The sequence below is a fragment of the Motacilla alba genome, chromosome 1 (assembly GCF_015832195.1).
Source record: "Motacilla alba alba isolate MOTALB_02 chromosome 1, Motacilla_alba_V1.0_pri, whole genome shotgun sequence".
Classification (NCBI taxonomy): Eukaryota; Metazoa; Chordata; class Aves; order Passeriformes; family Motacillidae; genus Motacilla; species Motacilla alba.
The window spans coordinates 31,134,708-31,158,789 of record NC_052016.1 but is presented as its reverse complement, the minus strand read 5'-3'; the positions used below and the strand labels follow the sequence as shown (position 1 = coordinate 31,158,789).

General features: G+C 43.1%; 2 protein-coding genes across 10 annotated transcripts in view; one reads left to right on the top strand and one right to left on the bottom strand.

Annotated features, from left to right (window-relative positions):
- GRAMD1C (GRAM domain containing 1C) overlaps positions 1–12,486 on the bottom strand; it is a 51,925-nt gene extending 39,439 nt beyond the window's left edge. For 2 of the 7 annotated variants that reach the window (XM_038154468.1, XM_038154551.1), the window contains exons 1-2: positions 12,198–12,486; positions 10,679–10,807 (exon numbers count right to left, since the gene is read on the bottom strand). In XM_038154468.1, coding sequence (XP_038010396.1) covers positions 10,679–10,807; positions 12,198–12,272 — 204 coding nt within the window. In that variant the 5' untranslated portion in view covers positions 12,273–12,486. The other 5 variants (XM_038154972.1, XM_038154899.1, XM_038154815.1 and 2 more) reach the window with 5 other exon arrangements.
- Positions 12,487–12,699: 213 nt separating this feature from the next.
- Positions 12,700–22,733, top strand: LOC119708713. Of its 3 annotated transcripts, XM_038155555.1 has the most exons (5): positions 12,700–12,929; positions 15,238–15,339; positions 19,176–19,619; positions 21,180–21,321; positions 22,369–22,732. In XM_038155555.1, exons 2-5 carry the CDS (start codon positions 15,246–15,248, stop codon positions 22,376–22,378), a joined length of 690 nt encoding a protein of 229 aa, XP_038011483.1. In that variant the 5' UTR covers positions 12,700–12,929; positions 15,238–15,245; the 3' UTR covers positions 22,379–22,732. The 3 variants fall into 3 exon arrangements, 2 of the variants coding, with proteins under 2 accessions (XP_038011483.1, XP_038011403.1); XM_038155475.1 differs by lacking the exon at positions 12,700–12,929 and having other exon boundaries at positions 15,173–15,339; positions 22,374–22,733; XR_005259218.1 differs by lacking the exons at positions 12,700–12,929; positions 19,176–19,619 and having other exon boundaries at positions 15,173–15,339; positions 22,369–22,733.
- The last annotated feature ends 1,349 nt before the right edge of the window (positions 22,734–24,082 follow it).

Sequence of the window (24,082 nt, the reverse complement as noted above, 5' to 3'; positions counted from 1 at the left end):
TTTATTAGCAGCGATTTATGTTCTTTTCTCTCTTGAAGGACAAAAGCATTTAATTTACACAGGGAAAGAACCATTCACAGCACCATGACATTACTTGGGTGACTTACTGTACACTTTGTTCACTTTTGTTGGTTTTGGGAGGGGTGTTGTGTGTGTTTGGGAGTTTTTGATTGTTGTTTTTTTTTAATAAGGAGATATTTGATCACATCTGCTTATCCACACAGTTGTATTTAATTGATAGGTCATGAGAGGCATATCAACCCATAAAAAAAAAAATAGGAAAAGTAACCAAGCAACTGTTGCCAGGGTTTGCTCAGCCACTGTATTCCTTAGGAGCCTGCTTTCCAGAAGTTCCCATGCTCTCAAGGAAATGTGAACAAGCTCCTAGTCACAGTGGGAGGGGGAAATGTTTGGGGAGCTACAGCTATTTTCCTTACATTCGTTATATCCTTTTTTTCCTTCACCCTTACCTGTGGAGAGGGGAGTCTCATAAGCACAGGGCCACTGGCAGGCACAGTGCTGTGCACTAAAGCCATTATGTTCCCACTCCTGTGGTCCAGCCCCCCCTCTTCTTTGTGGAAGCTGAAGGAGAAAGGAACTCTTAACATTTCCTAGTGACTGAGCAGAAAAACAACAGCATTCTCCTTCAGTGGCACCCAGAAGAACTTTGGTGAAATTACGTCTTTCTTCTGTTGGAAATAAGGTATGTATAATTTAAAGAAAGGGATCAGGTCACTGGCAAATACTCCAGGTCACTGGCAAATACTCCAGCTACTGTATCTTCCAGGGGTTGGTTTGGTTGGGGGTGAGGAAAGTTGGGGTAAATAGGGGAGTGAGGGGTGGTAGTTGTGTTTTTTTAAGCCTACGAGACCCCATAAACAAGGCTGAAGACAGAGTCCCTAGTTCTCCCAAAATGAGTGTTACTATTAACTAGTTCTCACAAGTTCTCACACAGGCAGGAACACTGAATGTGTTAGGCAGATTATGATTTACCACTAACACCAGGAGCTTCCAAAAATCCACAGAGAAAGAAACTCCTCAGAACTAAACTCCTCAGAGAAACTCCTCAGAACTAAACTCCTCAGAACTATTTCATTATGGAGAGCTGCTGAAATATTGGACGCCCTCTCAGAAAACATTAACACCCAGTGTCAAGAAAGTGACTGAATGAGGTGCTTCTGAAAGGAAGACTATTTCCATTTATTTTGTAGACTGGGTATAGCACATCAAAGCACTGTGTCCCACAGGAGTAGCCCAGCTCTCACCAAGTGAGATGGTCATCAGTCTCACCAAGCCAGCATTGACCTGGCACGTGATGAAAGCCTGTTTTCCTGAAAAGCAGTTCTGGTCAACTACTGACCAGGGAGACCTGATCACAAGTGTTTCCCCATGTACAAAATAAACTTGGCTGAGCTGGAATACTGCTCACAGAAGGCCTGGTCATTTCCCACACCTCACCAGTCACAGTGTTCTTCCAAGAGTAGGAATGAAGGTCTTATGCTTGAACTTCACCTATAGAAGTATGAATATCAAAACACGGTGGAGTATGGCTTGAAAAACAGCCTAGAAAATCCACAACCAAAAGTTGTTACAATTATGATTTTGACAGACAAGAAAATTAACCATCCTATGAAATACTATGCTGCTACCATCAGGTTATATAATTATAACAAAGGTAACATTTTTGTGAAGAATTTTAAAATCTGGCATCCTTCCCAAGAAGAAAATTAAAAGACTTAGAGCTGAAAATATAAAGGTATTTCTTCAGAGAACTTTGAGTTGGAAAACCAGTTAGAGATTACATTCTTCATGTAACGAAAATGGAAAAAAAATCCAAAAGAAATTTAAAAAAACCCCCCCCCAAAAAAAAAAAACCCCAGAAAAACCAACAAAACAACAAAAAAACAAATGACCCAACAAACCAAAACAGTAGACCAGACCAGGAAGAATTTTGTAACAGAGTATTTCAATTTACAACATGTGAGGAACTCTCACAAATTTCTTCAAGGTCACACCAGAATTAGCTCATTTTCTTCATTTCACTAAAATAGGGTACAGCTGAAGGTGCTTGGGAAACAAACTGATAACCTTCTTATCAATTATAAGAAAGCCTTCTGCCATTACTAGTACTATATATTTTTCCTGAAAAACAAGACCTTGGATTGAGAATATCCTCTGCTTATTCTGAAGCAATGGTTCTGTAGTATTCAGTACTTTTTTTTCTGCAAGTATTTTAAAGCATTTTAACAGCAAAGCCAATGTGCTTTCATAACAACTCTGATTTGGAGATAAAAATCTCAAGCTTGCCACAGTACAGTGCAGAGCAAAGCGCATGCTCCATTTCAGAATAAAATTGGCTGAGGCATAAAGCTAATGTAAAGTCAAAAGACACACACCCCCTACACATACCTCCTCTAGCTGCCTGCAGCCTGTCCCAAACCATACAAATCCCTGGCCAAAGTCTCTACAGCTCCCCCCTCTCTCACCCACTTGCTCAGAGCTGGTGCTGGCCACCCTCCAGCTGTGCTAGCTAGCGTTCTGCCAGCCTTGGCTTGTATGCTGGCTTGGAAAAGAGGCTGAAACACCCCAGCCTTGCAGAACAGGCACACAAGTGCTGCAGCAACTGGGCAAAGAAAACATATGCAGGGGTGACATTTAAGAACTGCCCAGCTCCAATCTAAAACCACCATCCCCAAAACTGATTTTGGGAAGCAGACTGCAGTAGCATAAATCACTTCAAATTCACAGAAGTCCCAAAGGGAATAGCAGAGGAAAAGTACTATCACCAGGGAAACACCAGCTTGGAAAGAAGCCCTAAATGCCTAGCACCCCTCCTCTCTGCATCGCTGAAGGCTACAATCCATGAACCAGCATGAAGAGTACATCTGGACCTGGCAGCTCAGCATGTAGACAAATCTACTCTCACACAAAACTCAGCCACTGTCCCCTGTTTTAAGTCAAGCCCTTACTGAGACATCTTCTCAGGCTGAGGTTCAGAGCAGGAGCTCAGAACATAAGGGTATGCTTCATGTACACCCAAATTCCCCAAAATGGGTACACTACCAGCCACCCAGAGCTCAGCTCTCCAAAGGCACTTTGAGGCAAGGGACACAGGGTTCTGCATGCCCAACAGATCTCTGCCTGCTCTAAGAAGGGGACAGCAGCCATGAACCTATTCTGCTTTCTTTACACTGGCTCTCTCTTTCCACCTGCCTTACCTGTCTGCTACATTTCCAACACTAACTACATGGAGCCAGCAGCAAAGAAGAGAGCCCTCTCCCAGCACAGCCCTACTGAGGAAACTGACAGAAGAAATAGAAAAATGCTTGTCAAGGCATTCTAATCACTCTGATTTAAATCTGAAAGTCTGAAAGGAGAGGATAATGGAACAAAAAGAGGCTGTATTTAAAGTCATTTTGCAGACCCAGCTGCTGGCTAGGATAAGTAGCTGTCTCTGTGCACCTAGCTGGGTGGTGGCTTTGGAGGACATGAAGTTCTGCTGTCAAGATCAGCTACATATGTAAATAGCAGGAACTGGTTTCACCAGAAAAACAAGGTAACTCTTCTGCTTTCCGAAAGCAAAGACAGGATATATCATGGGGAATCTTCCTGTTCTGAAAGAGCAGCAAAATATTGGGAAGTATGTCCATATAAAAAAAAAAACATTCACTGGCAATTTATTTCCATCAGAAAGCCAGTGAGAGGATTCAAAGTGATCTCAGAAAGGCCTCACCAGAGCCTGGGTACCAGTGTGACTCAGGTCTCAAAAACAGTATTAGCACAGACTGTTTTAAGTGCATTTCCTGTTTATAAGATAACACTATCTGCAGCTGATTGAACACCTGCATGCGGACATTTGCAATTAGCAATGAGGCTGATTATTTCAGTTTCAAATATAATTATTTATATAACTGCCACCAAGCACCTCTGAGTTTGGATGAAACAAACACTTAGATTTTAAACATGAAAATTAAGTTCAAGAGCTTTGGACACTTCCATGGAAAAACATCTTCCTCAGTTCTGAATTAGAAATTAAAACTGCTTTTAAGAGCCAAGGTGTCCCAATCTCAGATTTATTCAGTATCCTCATCAACACCTCACTAGCTGGCAATAACATTTTTGAACCTGGTAGTAAAACCATTCCTATAATGCCCCTGACCAGAAACCACATCTCATGTTGCCTCCCCAGAACTAGCACAAGCCAAGTTCACAAGGTTCTTAACTGCCGAACTCCTTCTCATTTTAGAGGAAAATTGTGGATCTGTATCTACTTTCTTGACTTCATAAATGCAGCATTCAAGCATTCTATTTTAGTAATTTTGTCTACCCCATGAAGATTTAACAAAAAGGAAAAGGGTAAATCAAAATATAACCACAAAGTCCTGTGATGCACCAACTTCTAAAACACACTTAATACAAATAAACCAAGTGTGTTTGGATGAACTCTGCACTACCTTAACATTTAATTGTACTTGAAGTGAGTTTGTCATCCTCCAGCACAAAGTTACCCTTTAGCTCAAGTCAATCTGTCTACTCCCCAGGCTAATTTTGAGTCTTGTAACTATGTTGTCCAGGTTTCAACAGCCATAAGTGTACTAAGTATTATGATGCAATGGCAATTAAAAGCCCAATCAAGATTATTTCCTTTTGGATAACAAAATACATTCCCTTCTGAACAGCAGTTTAATCTGATTTACATTTGTTTTTATAGCACATGTATGAAACAAGCAGCCAATGTTACTGGTTAAGAACATCTGTATTTTCACCTGATCTTTCACTGCAGGCTGCCCAAGTAATATAAAAAAAAGTTCAAACTGCCTGTTTTTAGACTTATATGATCCATTTAATACACACAGGGAAAATCCAGATGTTTTCAGGGTGATGAAAAATGCCTTATACAATAAAGAAGCTACAAGACATAACTTCTCGACTCATCTTCCTTACCTGCAACAAAGCCCCACCAAGATTATTTGATGCCAAAGTGGCCAAATACAGAAGCAAATAAACAGCACCCTTCAGCTGAACATTTCCCTCCTTACCCTGCCAGTAAAATCTCTCTCTGTAACTGCATCTCTGATCTATATTTAAGTTTAGTAGCAGTGCCCAAACAAGGATCAGAAAACATCGTGAAGGAAACAATCACCATGGTAGTAATTCCCCTTGGTGCCATTTAGTTTTCAGCAACTCATACAAGGAGAAATAAATACTTTCAATCAGGACTACAGTGAAAACCTGAAGGAGCATATTAAACCACAACACTACATAGATAATAACGCAGTAGTGACTGTGGCCAGTCACATAAACTGCTCTGCTATAAATTGCTCTGGTCATCTCATTAAGCCTGCCAGTAGCACTACTGCACTTGAAATTCCATGGACAGTGGCACTTACCAAGCAATTGCCCCAAAACTTCTCCTGGCTGCTGCTAATGACTTTATATACCACAAAACAATCATATCCTGCACAGTTTTATCTACCTGTCTCCTTTCCTCTCCTTACACACGAGTGGTTCACCAGTGGCAGACCTGAAAAAGACAGTGCTACACCACTACCAGTTTGAATACAAGCTGTAATACATTACAGAAATACAAGCTGTAAAAGAACAGCTAAGGCCAAAAATAAAATTTTTAAAAAATCTTTTTTCCATCTCCTAGAGTTGACTTTTGAAGCTCTCATTCTGCTTAGGATCTTCCCTTTCATTAAAAGGATGTCACTATTTGAACTCCATGCAGGTTTCCTGAACCATGTTGCCTTTCTAATGGTTTTTCTCCCCGTGGCTAGAAAAAATAAGTACATCAAACAAATCTGAAGTATTTTTTTTTCTGACCTTTTATACTTGATCTTCAGGTTTTAGACTAATTTGTATGTGTATAGTAATAATTAATGTTATATAGAACTACCTACTGCTGCAGCTGTCAAAAGCTTATTTTGACAGGGCACCACTGGCAGTCTTTGCTTAGAACTAGTCAAAATTTTATGTCAACCAGATCTACCTCAGTGCTAAGTCTGGAGCTGAATCAACAGCACTAAAGACATTCCCAGCATGAAAAGAAAGGAGAAAACCCCTTTAGCCTCATGACCCCTGTTCAAGGGTTGGTTAGAACTGCAGTCTATCTTCCTACCAGGTTTAAACACTGCTGCTGTATAATCAGGGCTATCACAGGGCTGAAAAAAGGTACCTGGAATCTGGCAATTCCAGGCAGGTAAACAAACAACATGCCAGTCCTACAACTACAGCAAAAGCTGTTTGTACTAAAGCTAGGGCATTTTAAAAAACCAAACCAAATAAACAAAAGCCCAACCAACAAAACACCAAAATGCAGCATTAATGTGCTTAAAGGCTTTTATTCTCTTTGTAAACCTACAACAATTAATTTCACCAATTCTCAACCTCCTTAGTAGACTGCTTCATACCAGAAAATAAAAAGGAGACCAAAAATCCTCCTCCAATGTCAAGAGAATTGAGGTGTCTCCTCCACATCCCAAACATTTGGAGGCACAGATAAGAAGAAACAACATACCAAGTATATAACATAAGAGAGAGCTACTGTCACAAGGCCTTAAATATCAGCCCCCAAAAGAATTATCACTTCAACCAGCCCAGTAAGCCATTCCAAGAGTGGTGTGAGTCTTCAGAGAAAAGTGGAAGAAGGATTCAAACAACTACAGATACAATAAATATTTCATTTAACCCTACCAGTCCTGGGCCCCAAAGTGCCTCAATTTGTATCTGTGCTTCAGTAAGTTGTCTTCCAAATTGTGATACATATCTGCATCCCTCCTTGTGCAGGTTTGAGTCATATATGCTTGCTGTATTCTTGCCATACATACTGTCACACACTCACAGACTAGTTCTTTCTTGTAGAAATCAGATCCATGCTTGTAAAAATTCAAAATATTTTCTCCATCTTGTGCAACCTCAGTTGCTTTCATATTATGAAAAGCATAAGGCTTATTTTCACCGTATCAATTATTTGCTTCTATTTTCAATTTCCTTCAAACTGACCAACTCTTTAAACTGGCATCCAACTTACACTCCAATCAACTGCCCTTTTAAGCCTTTTTTATTATCTTCTTTCCAACACTTCCTTGACATCTCACATTTTCAAGTTCTTAAAGAAGCCTCCCAGATACAAGCAATTTTCTGAGATGCCCATTTGATTTCCACCTACCTTTTCATTCCAACGAAAGGACTTACTTTTTTGGGTTTTTTTTCCCATGGGCATTCTTCTTACTGTGGAGATACATGAACTTTCTTTGACTGTTCATTAATACAAACTAGAGTTCCCAGACACAACACCCTCACTTTTGATGCAACAATCCTTTTCATTAGCTTCCTCATTTACCTTTACCTTCTTCACTATGGTAGGAAAATACTTAAGGCTTTCACAGGTTTCTTCTTGCAAGAATATTAAACCGAACCTTATTTCAGTATGAAAGGCATAAAAAAGGATAAAAAGGTGAATTCAGAATCCTGAGATAGGGCTTCCAGATATAACATAATTTCCAATCATCTTTGACTTTCATCATATATTTGCAGTGGCCAAAACTAGGACTATTTAATCAACTGGATATAAAAGCTTTACAGTTTCCAGCGGAGAGAAAAAGCCTCGAGATTAAGTTTGTAAGCAATCTTTTTTTCTTCTTCCAGTGAGTTTACAGAAGTCCAGCTTTGTCAACCTCCAGGTGGGGGGGGGGGGGGGGGGGAACCCAAAAACAAAAACCAAATATCCCATGACACACCATCAACCCTAAAAATAGCAGTCAGTAAGTCAGTAATACGATCAGTTTAAGAATTGCTTACAGTAACAGAGAAAACTAATTATTTCTCAAAATTATCCAATAAAGATATCCAAAGTGTTATTTTTTTAAGAGATAAGAAAAATTCCACATAGCAGGATACTCTTCTTCCCTCCCTGATAATTTTTCGGCTACCCTTCCTTCTCCCCACTCACCATAGCCAGGAGATTGTGTCCCAGAGGCTGCCAGCCCTAGCCTGCTGCTAATTACATGTGCTCACAGCACCTATTGAGCATTCATGATAGCTGGCCTGACTTCCAGAGGCATGGCACAACTGCCTACTCCCACTCAATCCATGAAAAATTGAAGTCAAACCAGTCAGGCTGTAACATCCACATTTGGTTTCTATCATCGGCAAAACAAGAGTACATCACCCTCAGAAGCAATGAACCCTTGGAGCAATCCTAAGTTGCTGGAAACATGCAGCCTCTCCAAGCAAATAACCCTGGCAACAAAGCTGATCCCCGGATGCTACCAGAGGCTAGTTCTGCTGTTGTAGCAATCCTCCATTCTACTGACTCAAGAGTGGGAACGACCATAACAGGTTCAACCATAACCTGCCACAGGACACTAAGATCACCTTGGTCAAATGTTAGTGACACATACTTCACACACTGCAACAGGCTGCCTTCCATGCTGTCACCTACACATTTACTATGACTCAGAGTTCAAGGAGATTTAATAATTTGGTTTAATAGTCAGCAGCTGATCATCAACCATGCAAGTTATTGAAAGATTTTCTGTCAAAAGCAAGGAGAGATGCCAATGACATAACATTTTAAATGGAATTAATTAATTTTCACCTCAAATTTGTGACTTCCTGGTTCTTGCTGCTTTACAATTCAGTTGCCTTGAGGCTGAGAAAATAAGCACCATGGCTTCCTGCAACCAGACTGGCACAGGCTTTTAAAACTAATCAGCGACAGACAGTAAGGCTACATTTCCAGCCACAGCATTATCTTACAAGAGGGAAGTATTTGTGCAATTACTTTGTTTTAACTGCAAGGTCATGTTTGCAGAACCAGATAAACACCAACATCAAACACATATTAAGGTCTTGGAGTATAAATCAGACAGAAGATAATCATTTAATCATAGTGAAAAACACCTCACACAGCAGCTGCCACCGCACTGAAGGATCCCACTCTCCTGAAGTTACAGGCACACACTACTACAGGAAGCAAAGTGGCACTGTGAGGACACATAATATCCTGCACTGTGCAGGCTCAAAGTTCTGTACAAAGAAATTTCAAGCCTTCAGCATGTGTCTCAAACCTAACAGTGCAAAGCCAATAGCACATCTACATTCTCTATATAGAATACTCTAATAACTTTATTTTAAATCACCAGGCCTATCAAGGAAACACTGAGTTGTTAACTGCAGGTCCAACAACCCAACACCAAGACCTGAACAAGTTTATTCCTGGCACAAAACACCACCTGCATTAGTGATTGTATACAAACTATCGAGCTTAGTTTACACAATCTAATTTGCCACCTAAAAAGAACATAGCTGGCAGTTGCAATGTCTGCACAGCATGACTTCCTATCGACTCAAGTAGAGACACACAGTTGGGCACAGGCAGGACAGCCCTGGATCATCCTTGTCTCTGTAGGGATTGTGAAGAAAATACTGAACACCCGAAGAACTCACTCTAGCAACACAAGTCTATGACCTGCTGTGATTTTATTAGTCTTCCCATTTCCACTGGCTCCAGATTACTACTGCGTTTTTAAGAGTACACATGGATTTGGAGGGGATTTATCCTATGGCCTGAGATGCAAAAACAGATGTCCTGACCATTGGGACATCTGCTTGTCAAGAGGAGTGATGAAAACATACAAGCTAGATTTATAAACAAGGAGTTTGAAAATCTGATCCCCTGCTTCTGCTCACAGCTCTGCCATGGACTCCTCCTGGCCTTCACTACTTACTCAATCTTTCACCTGCTAGGCACACAATGAACACTGTGATGACCTCATCCGAAGGACACAGTGGACCAGATGATGTTGAAGCACACAGATGTACTGAGGACACCTGATACAGAACCTGAGTCAGATTGCCTTCCTCACAGCTCTGGCACTCTATGTCTCCCACAAGATCAGCTGTTACCCTGCCTGTGGTTCCATGCACACGTGGTCTCCTTCCCTATCCATGGGAAGTAACAATCCATGCACCAAATTAACAGCAAAACACACACTCCAAGTCTACACACACACACATTCGCCTTCTCTCAAGGCATTTAAAAAATCTACCAAAAGAAAAGTACTGAAATAGGCACTTATTATTTATTACACACTCTGCTTTCAGTCAGGCATTTCCCCAGAAAGGAAAAAAAATTGAAATACTTATTTTCTGCCTTTTTTATTCACAAAGCCAATTTTTACAGAAAACACAGGAAGTTTATTTACTCTTGTGGAAAACAAATGTGTTTATTTGACAAAAACTAACACTAGGAATGCAATTCAGAACCACCAACCACCACCAAGAATCAAAATTCAGCCCTTATGCTTAAAAAGCATCAGAGCATCAAAAATGTATTTCTATAGGCATAAGAAACACTGGATGGGTTCATGCCAGGACCTGGGAGATAGGACTGAGCACAGAAGCCACAAGATCTGTCACTAACTTGATCTGAGACATCAGATAAACAACTTCACCCCTCTCTCAGTCTCACCTTACACTTCAGTAAGCCAGTAATGATAAAATTACCTGCCTCACTACATGGGTGGAGAACACTTTAGTAATTCATGACTACAAAGCAACATGAGAACTGTGGCTATAAAGCTTGTACATACACACACATATGTAAATTACAATAGACATGTATTATATTTATAAATTAAAACCAAGTTAGCAGAGAGCTCAATCACATTACCCAAAAGCTCCAGTCAGCACTCCAGCTATACGGAGCAGGACCCTGCATTTTCTCTGTGCATGAATTAAGAGTCTCTTCTGAATCAGCAAGTAGCTGGTTAATAAGACCATGATCCACTTCATGAACTTCCTGTGAACAAAGAAGTAAGGTATGTAATCCAGCAGTGGTGAAGAAAGGTGAAACAAGATGGATAGTCCATTTAACAACTGTATATTAAATGAAACTTGATGTGGTAGTTTCACCAAGGTGAGTGGCATGGAAATACTTCCATTGACAGCTTTTTCATTGGTTGTATTTTGTTCCCCCTAGACCTCACTATATTTAATTATATTTTACTTTTTTATCAAAATATTTTATTTCCAGCGCAGCCCCCCCCAACTTGCATGCTGAAGCTGCACAGATACTTAGAACTCAAATAATATCAACACAAGACATCGGTGCTAACCACATCTCAGCAGCACTGGTGCCCAGCACGTCTCAGGAACTTGTGAGACCTTTGAGAACTTGAGAAAGGTCATACAGCATTTTTACCTGACATATACTATTATAATACTGATAAATCAAGTGTTTATACTTACTGTTACTTACACTATAAATTGTACATAAATGCAAACACTTCAGAGACAAATAATTCAACTCATATCACTTACTATTAAGATAATAAGCAGCACTCTTTTCTAATTCTGTAGCACTCTCTATTATTATCAGTATTCTTCGCTTTGGAAGTCAGTTTTACTTTATGAAGGGAAACTGTGCCACAGAATGTCACTTGTGCCATCCCAGCCAGCAAACGGTACAAAACCAGCCCAGGGCCCTAACCAGTAACCCCGCGCGTACTACCGGATCCGCCGGGATGAGGTAACGCTGGGTTTCAACTCCAAACCAACTCAGAACGAGACGGTGTTGGGCCACTCCCGGCAAGCGCGGGGTGCGCACCCCCACCCAGCGCTGCCGGGGCCGCGGCCCGGGCTGGGGACAGGCTGCGGAGGGGACGGCGGGGCGAGGCAAAGGCACAGACACTGTGCCTCCGAGCTACACGGTACGAGAGCAGAGCTGCCCCCGGGGCGCTTTTCCACGCGAACACCCGCACTCGCTGCAACCTCCACCAGTTGCTGCCCGCCCGCTCCTCCGCACCAAAACGCTGGGATTCAGCGGCTGCGTGGCAACCCCGCGGCCGCCTCCCCGCTGGCTCTCCCGGAAGCCCAGACCTCCCCACGGCGACCCCGCGGGGCGTTCGCCGCCGCCGCCGCCTCATCGGGGCGCCCCGAGGGCCACCCTGCCCCCGGCCCCGCCTCGGCCCAAAAACTCTGGGGAGGTGGGTGGGGACGGCGGAGCTTCCCAGCGCTGCCCGCGGGGCCGCCCCGCCGCCGCCCGTCCGGGGCCCGCCCGTGCGGCTGCCCAGAAAGAGAGCGGGGTTGCCGCCCCCACACCTACCTGGGTGGCCCTCCGCTAGCCCGGGGGGGCGGGGGCCGGGAGCACTGAGCCCGCCGGAGGGGCGGGTGGGGAGCGCGGAGCTTACCATGGAGGGGGGCGAGGGCCGCGTGGCGCCCGCCAGTTGCCTACGCGGGGCGCACGGCGGGGCCGTGGCCGCCATTTAAAGGGGCCGCCGCCGGCCCGCGGCGGAAGGAGGTTACCGGGGGCGAGCGGCGCCGCTGCTTCCGAGAAGGGGGAGCCGTCATGGGGGGCGGAGAGCGCTACGGCGCCTCCGATGCCCTCCTCGTCCGGCCGTGGCAGCCCCTCTGCGGCTTCCGCAAGGGTTAACTGCGGAGCCTCCGAGCCGGTGGAAAGTTTAAGGGCTGTAGTAGGAAAAAACTCCCGGCTGCGGGGGGGCGGGGGCGGCGTTCGCTGCCTGTTGCCCGAGGGAGAGCCCCGTGCCCGCCGCCCTCCGTCAGCGCAGCCGGTTAAACAGCGCCCGGGCAGTGAAACGGCTCCCAAATCCCGAGTTTGTGGAATTCGACGGGAAACACTGCCGAGAGGCCGCTCCGGGGGCACTCCTAGGGGGAGAGGGGGAAAGGCTGGCTGGGGGCGGAGCGGAGGATGAGGTGACATAAAGGAAGTCAGTGAGGGGGCTTTCATCCCAGGAAACCCTGGGTCTCATTTTTGAAGCTGCTGAGCAGCGCCGAATGGTTTCTGCCCCAAGCTCTGAGCGCCCGGAGGGCTCTTCAAATCAGGGGACTCAACCAGGGCGACGATGGTTTGCAGATTTGCACCCTCAGCTCACCTCACAGGAGAAAGAAGAGCTTTGTATGAGGTGCAAAGAAATCACATTGCTAGGTGTGGATGGATGGATGGATGGATGGATGGATGGATGGATGGATGGATGGATGGATGGATGGATGGATGGATGGATAAAGCATGGATAAAGCATGGATGGGTAACGCTGTTGTGTCAATACTACTACCTTCTGTTGTCCCCTTTCTGTCTTCCTCGGGAAATGTGTGGAGGCTCCCTTTGCACGTCTCAGGGCACTGTAATACCTGCTCGCTGCTACATTAGAAAATGTGCCTGAAGTCTCTGGGGGTGACACCCCATCCCAGCTGTTGGCCCAGACAGGACAGTGTTAATGCAAGCAACTGCAAATCTCAAAAATTTACAAGAGAGTGTAAAAAAGAATGTGTGGTTTGTTTTATTTTTGTTCCTTGCTTTCTTGATTTGCGCCTGAAACTTGAATTTTGGGGGCTTTTTTTCAACAACACTCAGGATACCGGTTTATTTTTCTTTTTGTCCAAAAATTGAATCATACTGGGTTATTCAAGTGGGAGAAACTCCACATTCAGCTAGTGGCTGAACAGCAACACTAACCATCAGAACAGCAACACTAACCAACCTCCTTTGTATTCCCTCAGTTAAAAGCTGGCTGACCTGGCACTTTGGCTCAGGCATGACCTACTTAATGGAGAATTCACAAGAGAATTGCTAGTTCCGGATGACATGAACATAAATAGCATTTGCAGGAGCAGTGGTGGTATGTCCATGACAACACACTTGAAGGGTTTTTTTGAAGCATACCAAGTACTTGGGTTTAAATCAGGTGGTGTTTTGTTTGCCTTTGGTTCAGATCCATCTTTGTGCGCTGACTCCTCTGACACGCAGTTGCAATCAGCACTCTAAACCAGTATCTCAGTCCAAAATCCTCTTGATCTGCCAGGTGCCTTCGACTCTACTGGTTATTCCCTCATCAAACTCTTCATTGTTTTTGACTCCTCTGACTTTTCCTTTCATGGATATTTTGGCTTTGCTCACTAACACTTTGGCAGTATTTCCTTCAGAAGACTCTCACAAACTTCCGTCTTCCTTTTGAAGTGCTCTGCTGCTCTGCACTTGGTCCCAGTTCCCTTCCTAATATGATTCCTGCCTGGTAATCACAGGCCTTCCCATTCTCCCAAGCCATTTCAGAGAAGTATTTATCTCCTAGGTTCTTTTAACCATACTCCCTCTAGCCTATCCTGCTTTTGCTGCTTCCGCTGCTTTGGGATCTGCACACCAAAGCTAAAGTGACAACTGGTGACTCCAGGAATGGGCTGTTCTTCTTAACATTGTTTGGTCAGCCAAATTTTGTGAATCAATTATGGGTTCTTTTTGCTTTCAAATGCAAAGAAAAGCAGAAATACTTATGCCTCTCTCAGCTGCACTGTGCTTTAAGAGTTATGGAATTGAGTCTTTACTGGATACTCAAGCACAATTCCATTACCTGGAGAGTTTTGAATATATGGAAGATCATTAGATAAAGTATGCCATAATCCCTAATCCTGCAGTTGAGGGAAGAGGTGTCAGACAGATTGTGACAGAAGCCCATGCTTGGTACAGGCATAGTACGGCTGGTAGGGCTGGGTGGTACAGGTGAGGCTTGGAGCTGCTGTAGCTCCTCTCACAGGGTCCTGCTCTGTGTGGGCCCTCTATAAACACAGACTAATTCAGAGCACACCTGTTGGTTTTGCAGATAAGCTGCCCTCTCCAGCAGTTTCCCCCTCCACCCAAGTTGCATAGACAAGCTCTACTTAAGTATAAGTGGAGTTTAAGGTAGTCAACTTTTGATGAAAAAGGATTTGTTCTGCACTAAAAAAACACTTTGGGGAATACACTTAACCTGTAAACCCCATGTGCACATAGCCACAAAGATACTGAGTTCCTGAAGTTTCCTTTTGTGGTGCTTTAGGGTGGTAATGTGGTGCATTAGAGTCTGGCTGTTCAGAAAATTAAGCCAATGCTCTTTGTGTTCTCACCATCACTGGGGAGGGGTTCAGCAGAAGAGAGGTCTCCTCTGGAGTATCTGGATATTCTATACTCAGCCCAAAGTTGTGGTTTATACAAGCCAAAAGCGAAAAACAATGAATTATCTTCCCTCTGCTCTCAGGGCATTTTCAACATGTTCTCAGAGAGACATCAGAACAGCCACTGGAGAAGTAATTGTTGTCACTTGCAATGTGGCTCTCATCCAGGGAGCGAGCAGAGCACTGTGAGCTCAAAGCTGTGGTAACTTTAGTAAGTGTGACATTCACTAGGCAGGATGTGAGGTCCTGTTGCTATAATACACACATATTTTCTACCTGTACTACCAGAGGGAGAGATGGCAAGGCCATGTACTTCAGCAACCATGAGCCAGCACATTGGGAAACTCTATAGATCTGCAGTCTCTTCATTCATCTTCTTCTTGGTGGTGGGTGAGTATTAAACCACCTTCCTTAATTAGAAGAAATACAGGTTGTTCTTGGAAGCTTGGCTTGAGAAGTTCTCTTTATTTTCACAATGCGACTTTCAACTGAGAGCTTACTCAGGGTGCAGGGAAGCTGTATTTAGTGTTGTGCATTGCATTAAAACATACTTTTGTCTTTAGATACATTCCTGTTTATCTAATATAAATGTTCAGAAAGACTGTATTTGCCTGTCTTTTCCCAGATGTGTCTCATCATTCCTAGAAGCTTCATTTCTACTTTGTTTCTCTGATATATTAGCCACCAGTTATTGTCACAAGGTAGTTATTCATATCCATTAGTGAGAGCCAACCTCAGCCCAGGGCAAAAGTCATATAAATTAAAAACAGCAATGTACAGTCATTGATCACTTAATCATAGATGTCTGAGAGCTGAATACAGCTTGTAAAGCACCTTCATGGCACCAGCATGGTATGAGTGTGAAGCTGAGATCTAAAGCACACAAAACCATCTGAAAGACAATAATTTCATCAGCAGAGGATTTTTTTTGAGTTGGAAATTGAGCCCTATTGCCCTCAACCCCTCCTCCAGCTGCTGAGCATGAATGTAGGAGAGGAGGCTAAACTGGAAAGGTAGAATTCTGCACTGACCCCCACACACAGTTGTGGTTCACCCATGCTGTTGGCAGCTGGCAGAAGAAGCTTGCAGGGCTGTTCGGATTTACTGCGGGCCCCAAAGACTTAAGTGAGGCTCCAGGACAGGAAGAGAATGCAGACGAATTTTATTCTTTCCTTTTGTCACCCCAGCACCTCTAGCCTGCCTTGCGTATTTCTCACTTACAGGTCTGATATGGCCCTATATGGGGAAGTATCGACCTGCAGGCTGGATGAAGGGGAGGCTGAGGGCTTTAGTAGGTGCCCTATTAGTACTGCCAAATGCGGAGCACATTGCCACATTGCAGGGAGTCCCTGAGAGCTTTCTGCCCCCGTGGCTGAAAACTGGACGTGAACTAAGGACTTCATATGACAGTGACCTATTAGATCATCTAATCGTTTGTCCAGGTCTAGACAAGATCATCCATGCTGTATTTCTCTGTACCCTGTTTAGCTCAAGTGCTTTCACGACAAAGCCTTGTATTCCTCTCCATGGGCTTGAGCCCCACAGCCCTCATGACAAGGGAGCTACACATCACTCTGCTAATGAAGCACTTGACTTTAAAAGAGCTTTGAAGCAGAGTCAGCAAAGCATTTGGCACAGTATCCTGCCAGATGCCAAAACGATAAGGGCATTGTGTAATTGAATACCAGTGAACTAATATGTTCCAGTCTTGCAGCCTTAAAAAAGAAAAAGAAAGAAAAGAAAGGCAGAAAAATAGAGGCAGTGCTGTGACCTTCTCAGTGAAACCCCCAAAGAGAGCTGGGACAAAACAAGATAGCCTACTCCTCTCCTGTTTTAATTTTCCTCATTAAACTCTCTCTCCTAATTAACTCTCCTAATTAAGTTACATGATTTGTATTGAATAAAAGATGTGGAAATAAAACAGATGACAGATGACAATTATTATATCATGACTATTATTTCATGATAGGAGAGGTGTATAAAACTCATGATGAACAGAGGCAACATCAAAGCACATTGTTCCTACTTAGTTACATTCTCTATGCCACTGTCTGTGTAAAAAGTATCTTTTGCATCATTAAAAGAAATAAAAATTACAGTTGTGTTACAGGGGTGCATATGTCAAGACTGGAATACTTCTAGCAAAGAAGAAATTTTGTGGCCATTCTTTGAAAACAACATAGCAGTAGCACACACTAGCTAAAGCAGCAGTTATCCTGTAGAGAAAATTATTAATAAACTGAGATTTTAAAAGAGTACCCATTATGAAACTGCTCAAATTCACTCTAATAAATAACCAGATAGATCACTTCAGAATATTTTATGCACAAAAACTGTAATATGTCAAGCTCTGTCAGTTATTTCAATTATACTTTATATTTCCTCAACATATCTTGTCAAGATACTTCAGCTTTTATGACTGCTGCCTCAATACACATATCTAACTGGGCAGGGAAGATCTGGACCTCACATTTCCTCAAGAAGCTCCAGTGAGCTCATTAGTAAGATTACATATGAACAGAAGGATAATATCTCACCCAGTACCTTTAATAAGAACTACTAAATATAGGGGACCAGATTCAAAACTATGTTTGGGTACCTAATTCTCGAGCATCCATTTCCTATGGGTTGGTGCTTCAGTTCTAAGGCAAAAATTTTCCTTTTGAGGAAAAAGCACAGAGGCCAAACAGTTCGTAAAGTGTTTCACATTCTCTGTTGTTGCCTAGTTTCACAGCCAGTTTTTAGTTCCTGTATTTTTGCATCCATGAGTTCTCTCTTTTTTCATACATAAACTGGAAGCTGTATACCCTAGCCTTTTGTAAGGTTCCCAGAACAACAGGGCCGTGCTGGCTGACAGAAATCTTCTACTCCCATATGAGTCATAAATAATAATAACTATGAATACAGCTGTGATTTTTGTGTACAAGCATGCCTGGAGGAGCCGTTCGAGTAACTCTCAAACTGATCATAAAGGGGTTTGGTTTTTCATTGCCTCGAGACATTTGTCCCTGAGCAGAGAGTGTCTATTGTCATTGTGATGCTTTACCAGACCCACACAATAGCGTTTCAGACTCTGTGGGTGGCAATGAACGACTCAAGACAATGGAAAATCAAGACCTTCACTCTGTGAAGTGTCTGCAGTCCTTGAGAGGACACCAACTCGCTCAAAGGGAGACTATTTCAATTGAAGAAAATAAAACAGAAGAGCCTTTTCCAAAAATTGGTCCGAACTCTTTCTTGGCAAAAGCTTATTTCTGGGTTTACTTTTCCTTCTTTTTGAGACAGCAACTATTCCTCTCATTTTCTGTGCCCAGGCTTGTTTCCAGAAATGGGATCCACTCTCACTACTCTTAGCTCAAGGATATGATACTATGATTAGCACCTGAGTATACCAAGGCAGGTTGAAATGTCTGCTACAGATATGTTCATGTTTTTCTAACAAAGGTTGGCTGGAGACAGTCCCTTCAGAGAGAGTAGCTGTCACCCTCAGCTTCAGTATGGGCATAAGGCTGATGTTCTGTTCCCCAGACTGCTGATGGGATCTGCTAGGGGTTCAGTCTCTGGTAATGGAGATTCTTCCCATGATTTCAAGATTTCCTGTGCTGTAACTGAAAGTGCATGCCAAAAATTTTAAGAATCACATTAGGTTTTGGGATGTGGGGAGTTGCAGTAGATGCACACTTATTCACTATACTTTCCAAAATAGAATTGCCAGTGCATAACTGTACATGCATTTTTTGCTTTGCCTCAAAAACAGTTGAAGCAGGACCATCAGGCCCTGAGACTTTTCAGGGTGGGAAGAAAGAGGTTAGTGTTGCAGATGGAAATGGGACCGACTGGACTCTAAATTTCATCCAAAGCCATTAAACAATGGCAATAATCTTCCTTTCTCTGGTATGGCAGTAGAAAGGAGCTGATATTCTTTGCTGAAGAAAAAATTGTTCTTTGAATAAAGCTGATATAGCTTTATTCTTCCTTTCTCTCTTCCTTTCTCTGGTATGGCAGTAGAAAGGAGCTGATATTCAGGAAAAGACCTGTCAGTACACAAGAAAGAAGCAGGAATCTAAGCAGGAACTAGGAAGAAAATCCCTATCATCATAACAGTGACTGCCCTCACGTGCTAATTCCAGGAGCCATTTTTTGTGTTGGTTAGAGGTCAGGAGCAGCAGGAACATTTATCATCCTATCACACTCAGCTGTCCTCTTCTCTCTCTTCCCTGGTACAGATGTAGGAGTTACTGGTGGAGGTACAAACAAGGAGAATGCAGCAGCTGTGATTCATGTAGCAGCACAGCCTTTGTTGTTGACACGTGAGCCTTGGAACCTTTTGGTGACTCAAACACCAGCCAAGGAGAAAGCCAAAGAGGGTGAAACTGTGGTCTTGAACTGTCATCTTAACAGTCCACAGTATCCCTTCCTGACTGACCTGATGGTGAAGTGGTACAAAGAAGATGAAAAGGGGCAGATGGACCTGCTAGAAAAGAATGTGACCATCCTGCCAAATAACTCCAGGATCTTCATGAGTGGAGACTTGTCCCAAGGGGATGTTTCCCTGGTTATCCTCAATGTGACAACCAATGACCATGGCATTTATTTCTGTGAGGTTACACTTCCGGATGGGAAGGTGGTGACAGGAGATGGCACAAAGCTCAGGATCAGGAGGGCTCTGGGTAATACTTGGAGCTATTTACTTTTTTTCTCCTTGTTTTTCCTCCAAAGCTGGTCTGCACACTGGTAGAAAGACAGAAGTTGCCCTGTTTGGCCTCTGGCAGTAAGGGCCTGGTGTCATGGAGTGTAATTGCCCTACAGTATTTTTCATTATTTTTGTAAGGCCAGCTTAAATACATTAGCTTGTCTCTATAAACAATCACAGGTATTATTATGAGGAGCATTTACACCACAAAAAGAAGGAGTAATGTTATCCATAAAAGTAAAGTCACTGCAGAGAATTAAGCAGTCAGACAAGTTCCCCTTGTGTCACAGTTCTGGCAGAGCACCCATGAGTGACAGGTGACAAGATACCATCTCAAGGAACAGCTCTAGACCTCTTTTCTTTTGATGTTATTTCTCTCCAACCCACTAACTTGCATAGTCATTCCTTAACTCTGAATGACATAAGTAATCCCACGATAACCACGAGGATCATATGTAATATGATTGTTATATAATTTCTGATTAACTTCATTCAGATTAAAGTAGCATTAGAAGTGCCATGCTGTGTTTTCTTAGCCTCACAGATACACACTAGGCATATTAAGTAAAGAGGTAACTTGCTATGTCTGTAGCAGGTGGAAATGAAAAACTTTCCTTTTATGTAGGCTAAATAGATTCCAGTCCCAAAAAGTCAACACATTAGAAGGGTTATTATTTTATTATCTAATTAACAAAAAATGCTTCCTTCTGTGTCAAGAGTACGTTATGCAGGTGCCATTATCCTCTTTTTCATCACCAAAGCTTCTATCTCACTAAGATTCACTAAGCCTTTGGCCTCTTGAGCCCAATTTAGTAATTTTTATAACACTACTCAGTTTAAACTGTAACACTAAAGCAAGCAAACTGTACCCCTCTGCAAGGGCTTTGGTCATGTGTCTAATGAGGTCTCCTGTTGGCTTGATCTCATAGTCTTGGTAGCACAGGTTACTCTTGAAATGTCTGCACTCTGGCCAGCATAATTGCCTTTCTGTGTTCCTGAGATGACGAAATGTATAATTTCAGCACTATGCCATCTCTGTCATGAAAGAGTCCCGAGAGCAACCAGTCAAAGAAAGGACTCCAGTGGAGCTCTCTCTGCTCTCTGGTGCTGTCTCCCTTGGAAGTAGATAGGCAGACCAATGGTTTTCCTGAAGTTGTCAGAATAATTTTTTTCCTTTCAAAAATAAAGTATACAGGCCTGAGTCCCATTAACTCAAGCAGCAGCTTCTTTTACCATCCCATAGTGTCTAGCCATTGAGGGAGATTTCTGGGGTGATGGGGCTGCCCTGTCTCTAAAGTACCAGATAGCATAGCAGCTTAAGAATGCTGCTTAGGAGTTCCTACACAGGAATTAAAAAAAAAAATCAGTTGCTCTGTAGTGCAAGTCACTCTTCCATGTAGAAGGGATTTCATGTCAGACAAGACATCAACATGATCATAGTAAGCAGCTTCCTCTGCAGCCACTGCAGAAAAGATGCTGGCTGCATTGCATATACTTGTCTGGAAAACATCTCTCTCTGCCTTCCTTTCTCTCCCAGGCTTGTTTGGTATAGAAGAATCCATTGGAACAATCATTGGGATTGTGGCAGCTGGTATTGGAGGCATAGTGGTTCTGATCGTTGTTTTAACCCCACAGCTGAGGAAGTGCATCCTCTGCATGAGACAGGAGTCTCACCAAAGGTACCTGTGTTTTAACTGAAAGACAAATTAGACATTTACTTACCTCTGGTCAGAAGTGGGATCTGGTTCAGAAAATAGGCAGTGTGAAGGAAACTCTAACAGAGCTGGCTCTATGTTCCATCACTTTTTCAAATAGTTTTTTGTTTATGTTGGGTAGAGCTCTACTAATGGGCCTAATGAGCTACCTATAAAGAGAATAATAGGATCTTCTTCAATTGCCACTTTGGACTAAGAATTTTTCAATGAGATGCTGCAGCTTCTTTTAACAAAGACCAAGGACTCATTCAGTTCTTTTATGTTTATACTGAAGGATGGTTCTTCCTCCTGCCAATTTCATGCTTACATCTGTATTCTTGCAATGCTTGTGTACAGAAAGCCTATGATGGCTTAGGTGTGTGAGGTGTCGTTTCTAAACCCCTACTCAAAGTTCTATCTTCTATTAGATCAGCTGATAACGTTGGGGAAACCAGACATTTTCACCATACATGAGGCAAAGAAATGCCCCAATAAGAGGCTGATGTACCCAAAAGCTCGCCTACTTTTTTCTGTTCTGTCAACTGGTCTAATTTGAGGAGACTGACACTGCATTTTGAAACAAGTTTAGTTCCCATTTTGAGCAACCCAAGATGTGGTATGCGTTTCAGAGCGAGCTCAGCTGACTTTTTGCATTCATTGAGGAGACGTGTGATTTGCACCTCTTCTACTGGCGCTCAAAAATCTTGCTCAGCCTGATAAAAAAATCTCGCTGAAGGGCTGAAGGAAGAACTGCTCCGGCAGTTCACTGGAGCGCTGCTGCCACCTCATGGACAGCGTAGTGGGGACAGGGACACCCCAGCTCTGCCGCTCTCTCCGGGAGGAACTTCCAGCTCTCGCTGGGAAGCGCACTCCCTTCCATGGGTTGATGCTGCCCACACAGCATCATCCCTCTACAAACGCTCTACGTTAAGAGTTCACAACTTCTTCTTTTGCCAGAAAGCCTCGGAGGAGTTTATTTTGTTGTCTTGACTGTGTAGCTCACTCATTCTCTCTCCTTTCCTTCTTGCTCAGCATAGCTTGAGGTACAGCATTACAGGAGTCGCTGGGATATGCAAAGCCTGCAGGTGGAACAACTTCTGATGCCCCATAAGCAAAAAAATGGAGTTCTAGCTGGAATAAAAGCCTTTGCCTCTACATGTTGACTTTGTCATTTTTCTATTTGTTAGCAAGCTTCTTTTTCCTGTATCTTTGTCAGCCACAGTGACATATTTACCATCCTCCTGCAGCAAGAAGCAAAGCAGCGTTTTGTGAAGAAATTCATATTATTGCCTGCAAAAACTCCACTTAGTTTGGCCACATATCTCTGAATTTAGACTCTGGTGAGGCACCCTGGGTCTCTTTGGGCCATTGATTCTTATTTTAAAGATGCAGTTCAAAGTTTGTCAGCTGAGTTTCACCAGACAAAAGGAGCTCAGACTACCCAGGTAGTCTGGCTATTTCATACCCAGGTGCTCCAAGGTGGCCATGTAGTGCTAGCACCTACCCGAAGAAATCAAAAGCATTGCTTCTGGGGATGCAGGAGTGGCTCCCACCTGTCTGTGCCTCCTGCCAAAGAGGCTCTTGTCCTGGTGGGTTGTCCAGCCTAAACAAAGATGCAAAGAGAGCCCAGTGGTACATAGCTGCTCCTGGCTGAAAGAATGGGATTTTGGTTTCTCCTGCCAGAAAGAAATGTAGTGTTTGAATATAAGCCTCTAATACTCTTTAAAAAAAAAAAAAAAAAAGAGAGAGAGAGATTAAAGATTTGCTTGACATGACTGATGTTCTGCACAACCTGTTTCCTGATGTGACAATAATTGATTCCCAGACAGTCAGTGACTGGGGCACATGCCAATATAGGAGACTGTGGTAATCACATATCCTCTGAACAGAGAGAGAATTTTCTCCCAGGATTTTCCTGAGAAGCTGTGAGAAAGCTCAGAGAAATTATCTTCACTTTCTGCACCTGTTGTTGTGCACATGTGAAATGTGTTAGGGAGATTGTTTACCAAAGAGTGATTTCCTAATTGGACTCTGGTCATGGTGTTTTGATTCATTGACCAGTTGGATCCACATGTGTATTGGACTGTCTGGCAAGGACGATGGGTTTTTCCTATGGTATAGTATGGTATAGCTTAATAAAGCATTTGTTCATCCTTCTGCAATCATCGAGTCAATGCACATTATTCCTGCATCGGGTCCGCCGCTGCTACTATAGGAGACCATCTTCTACATGTATCAGAGAGCAGTGTATCAGCTCTGAAGCCTGTGGAGCAGTGAGTATATTCTTTTGGAAAGTGTGGGTATGTCTCTAGTTAGCAGAAGTCAGAAATCCTTGCTGACCTTGCAACTGCAATAGCCCAGCATAACTCTGCTTACCCTTGAACACAACTCAGAAGTGTCTCTAGTGCTGTGATGCAGGAGAATGAGGGATAAGACAACTGGGTTCTAAGCAGCCTGGTCTGGTTAAAGGTGTCCCTGCCCATTGCACAGGGATTGAAACTAAACGATCTTTAAAGGCTCCTTCCAACCCAAACTACCCTATGAGTCTATGATTCAAAAAAAAAAAACCAAAAACAAAACAAGTGCTATTTGGTGACAGGAGATGTGTTCCCACTGCACCACAGACCAAACCCTCTGTTTCTGCAAAAGCAGATCTTGATCATGATCAGAGCAGGATCTTTCCTTTGCTTCCTCATATATGTTACATGTCACAGAATCACAGGCTGGGTAAGGTTGGAAGGGGCAC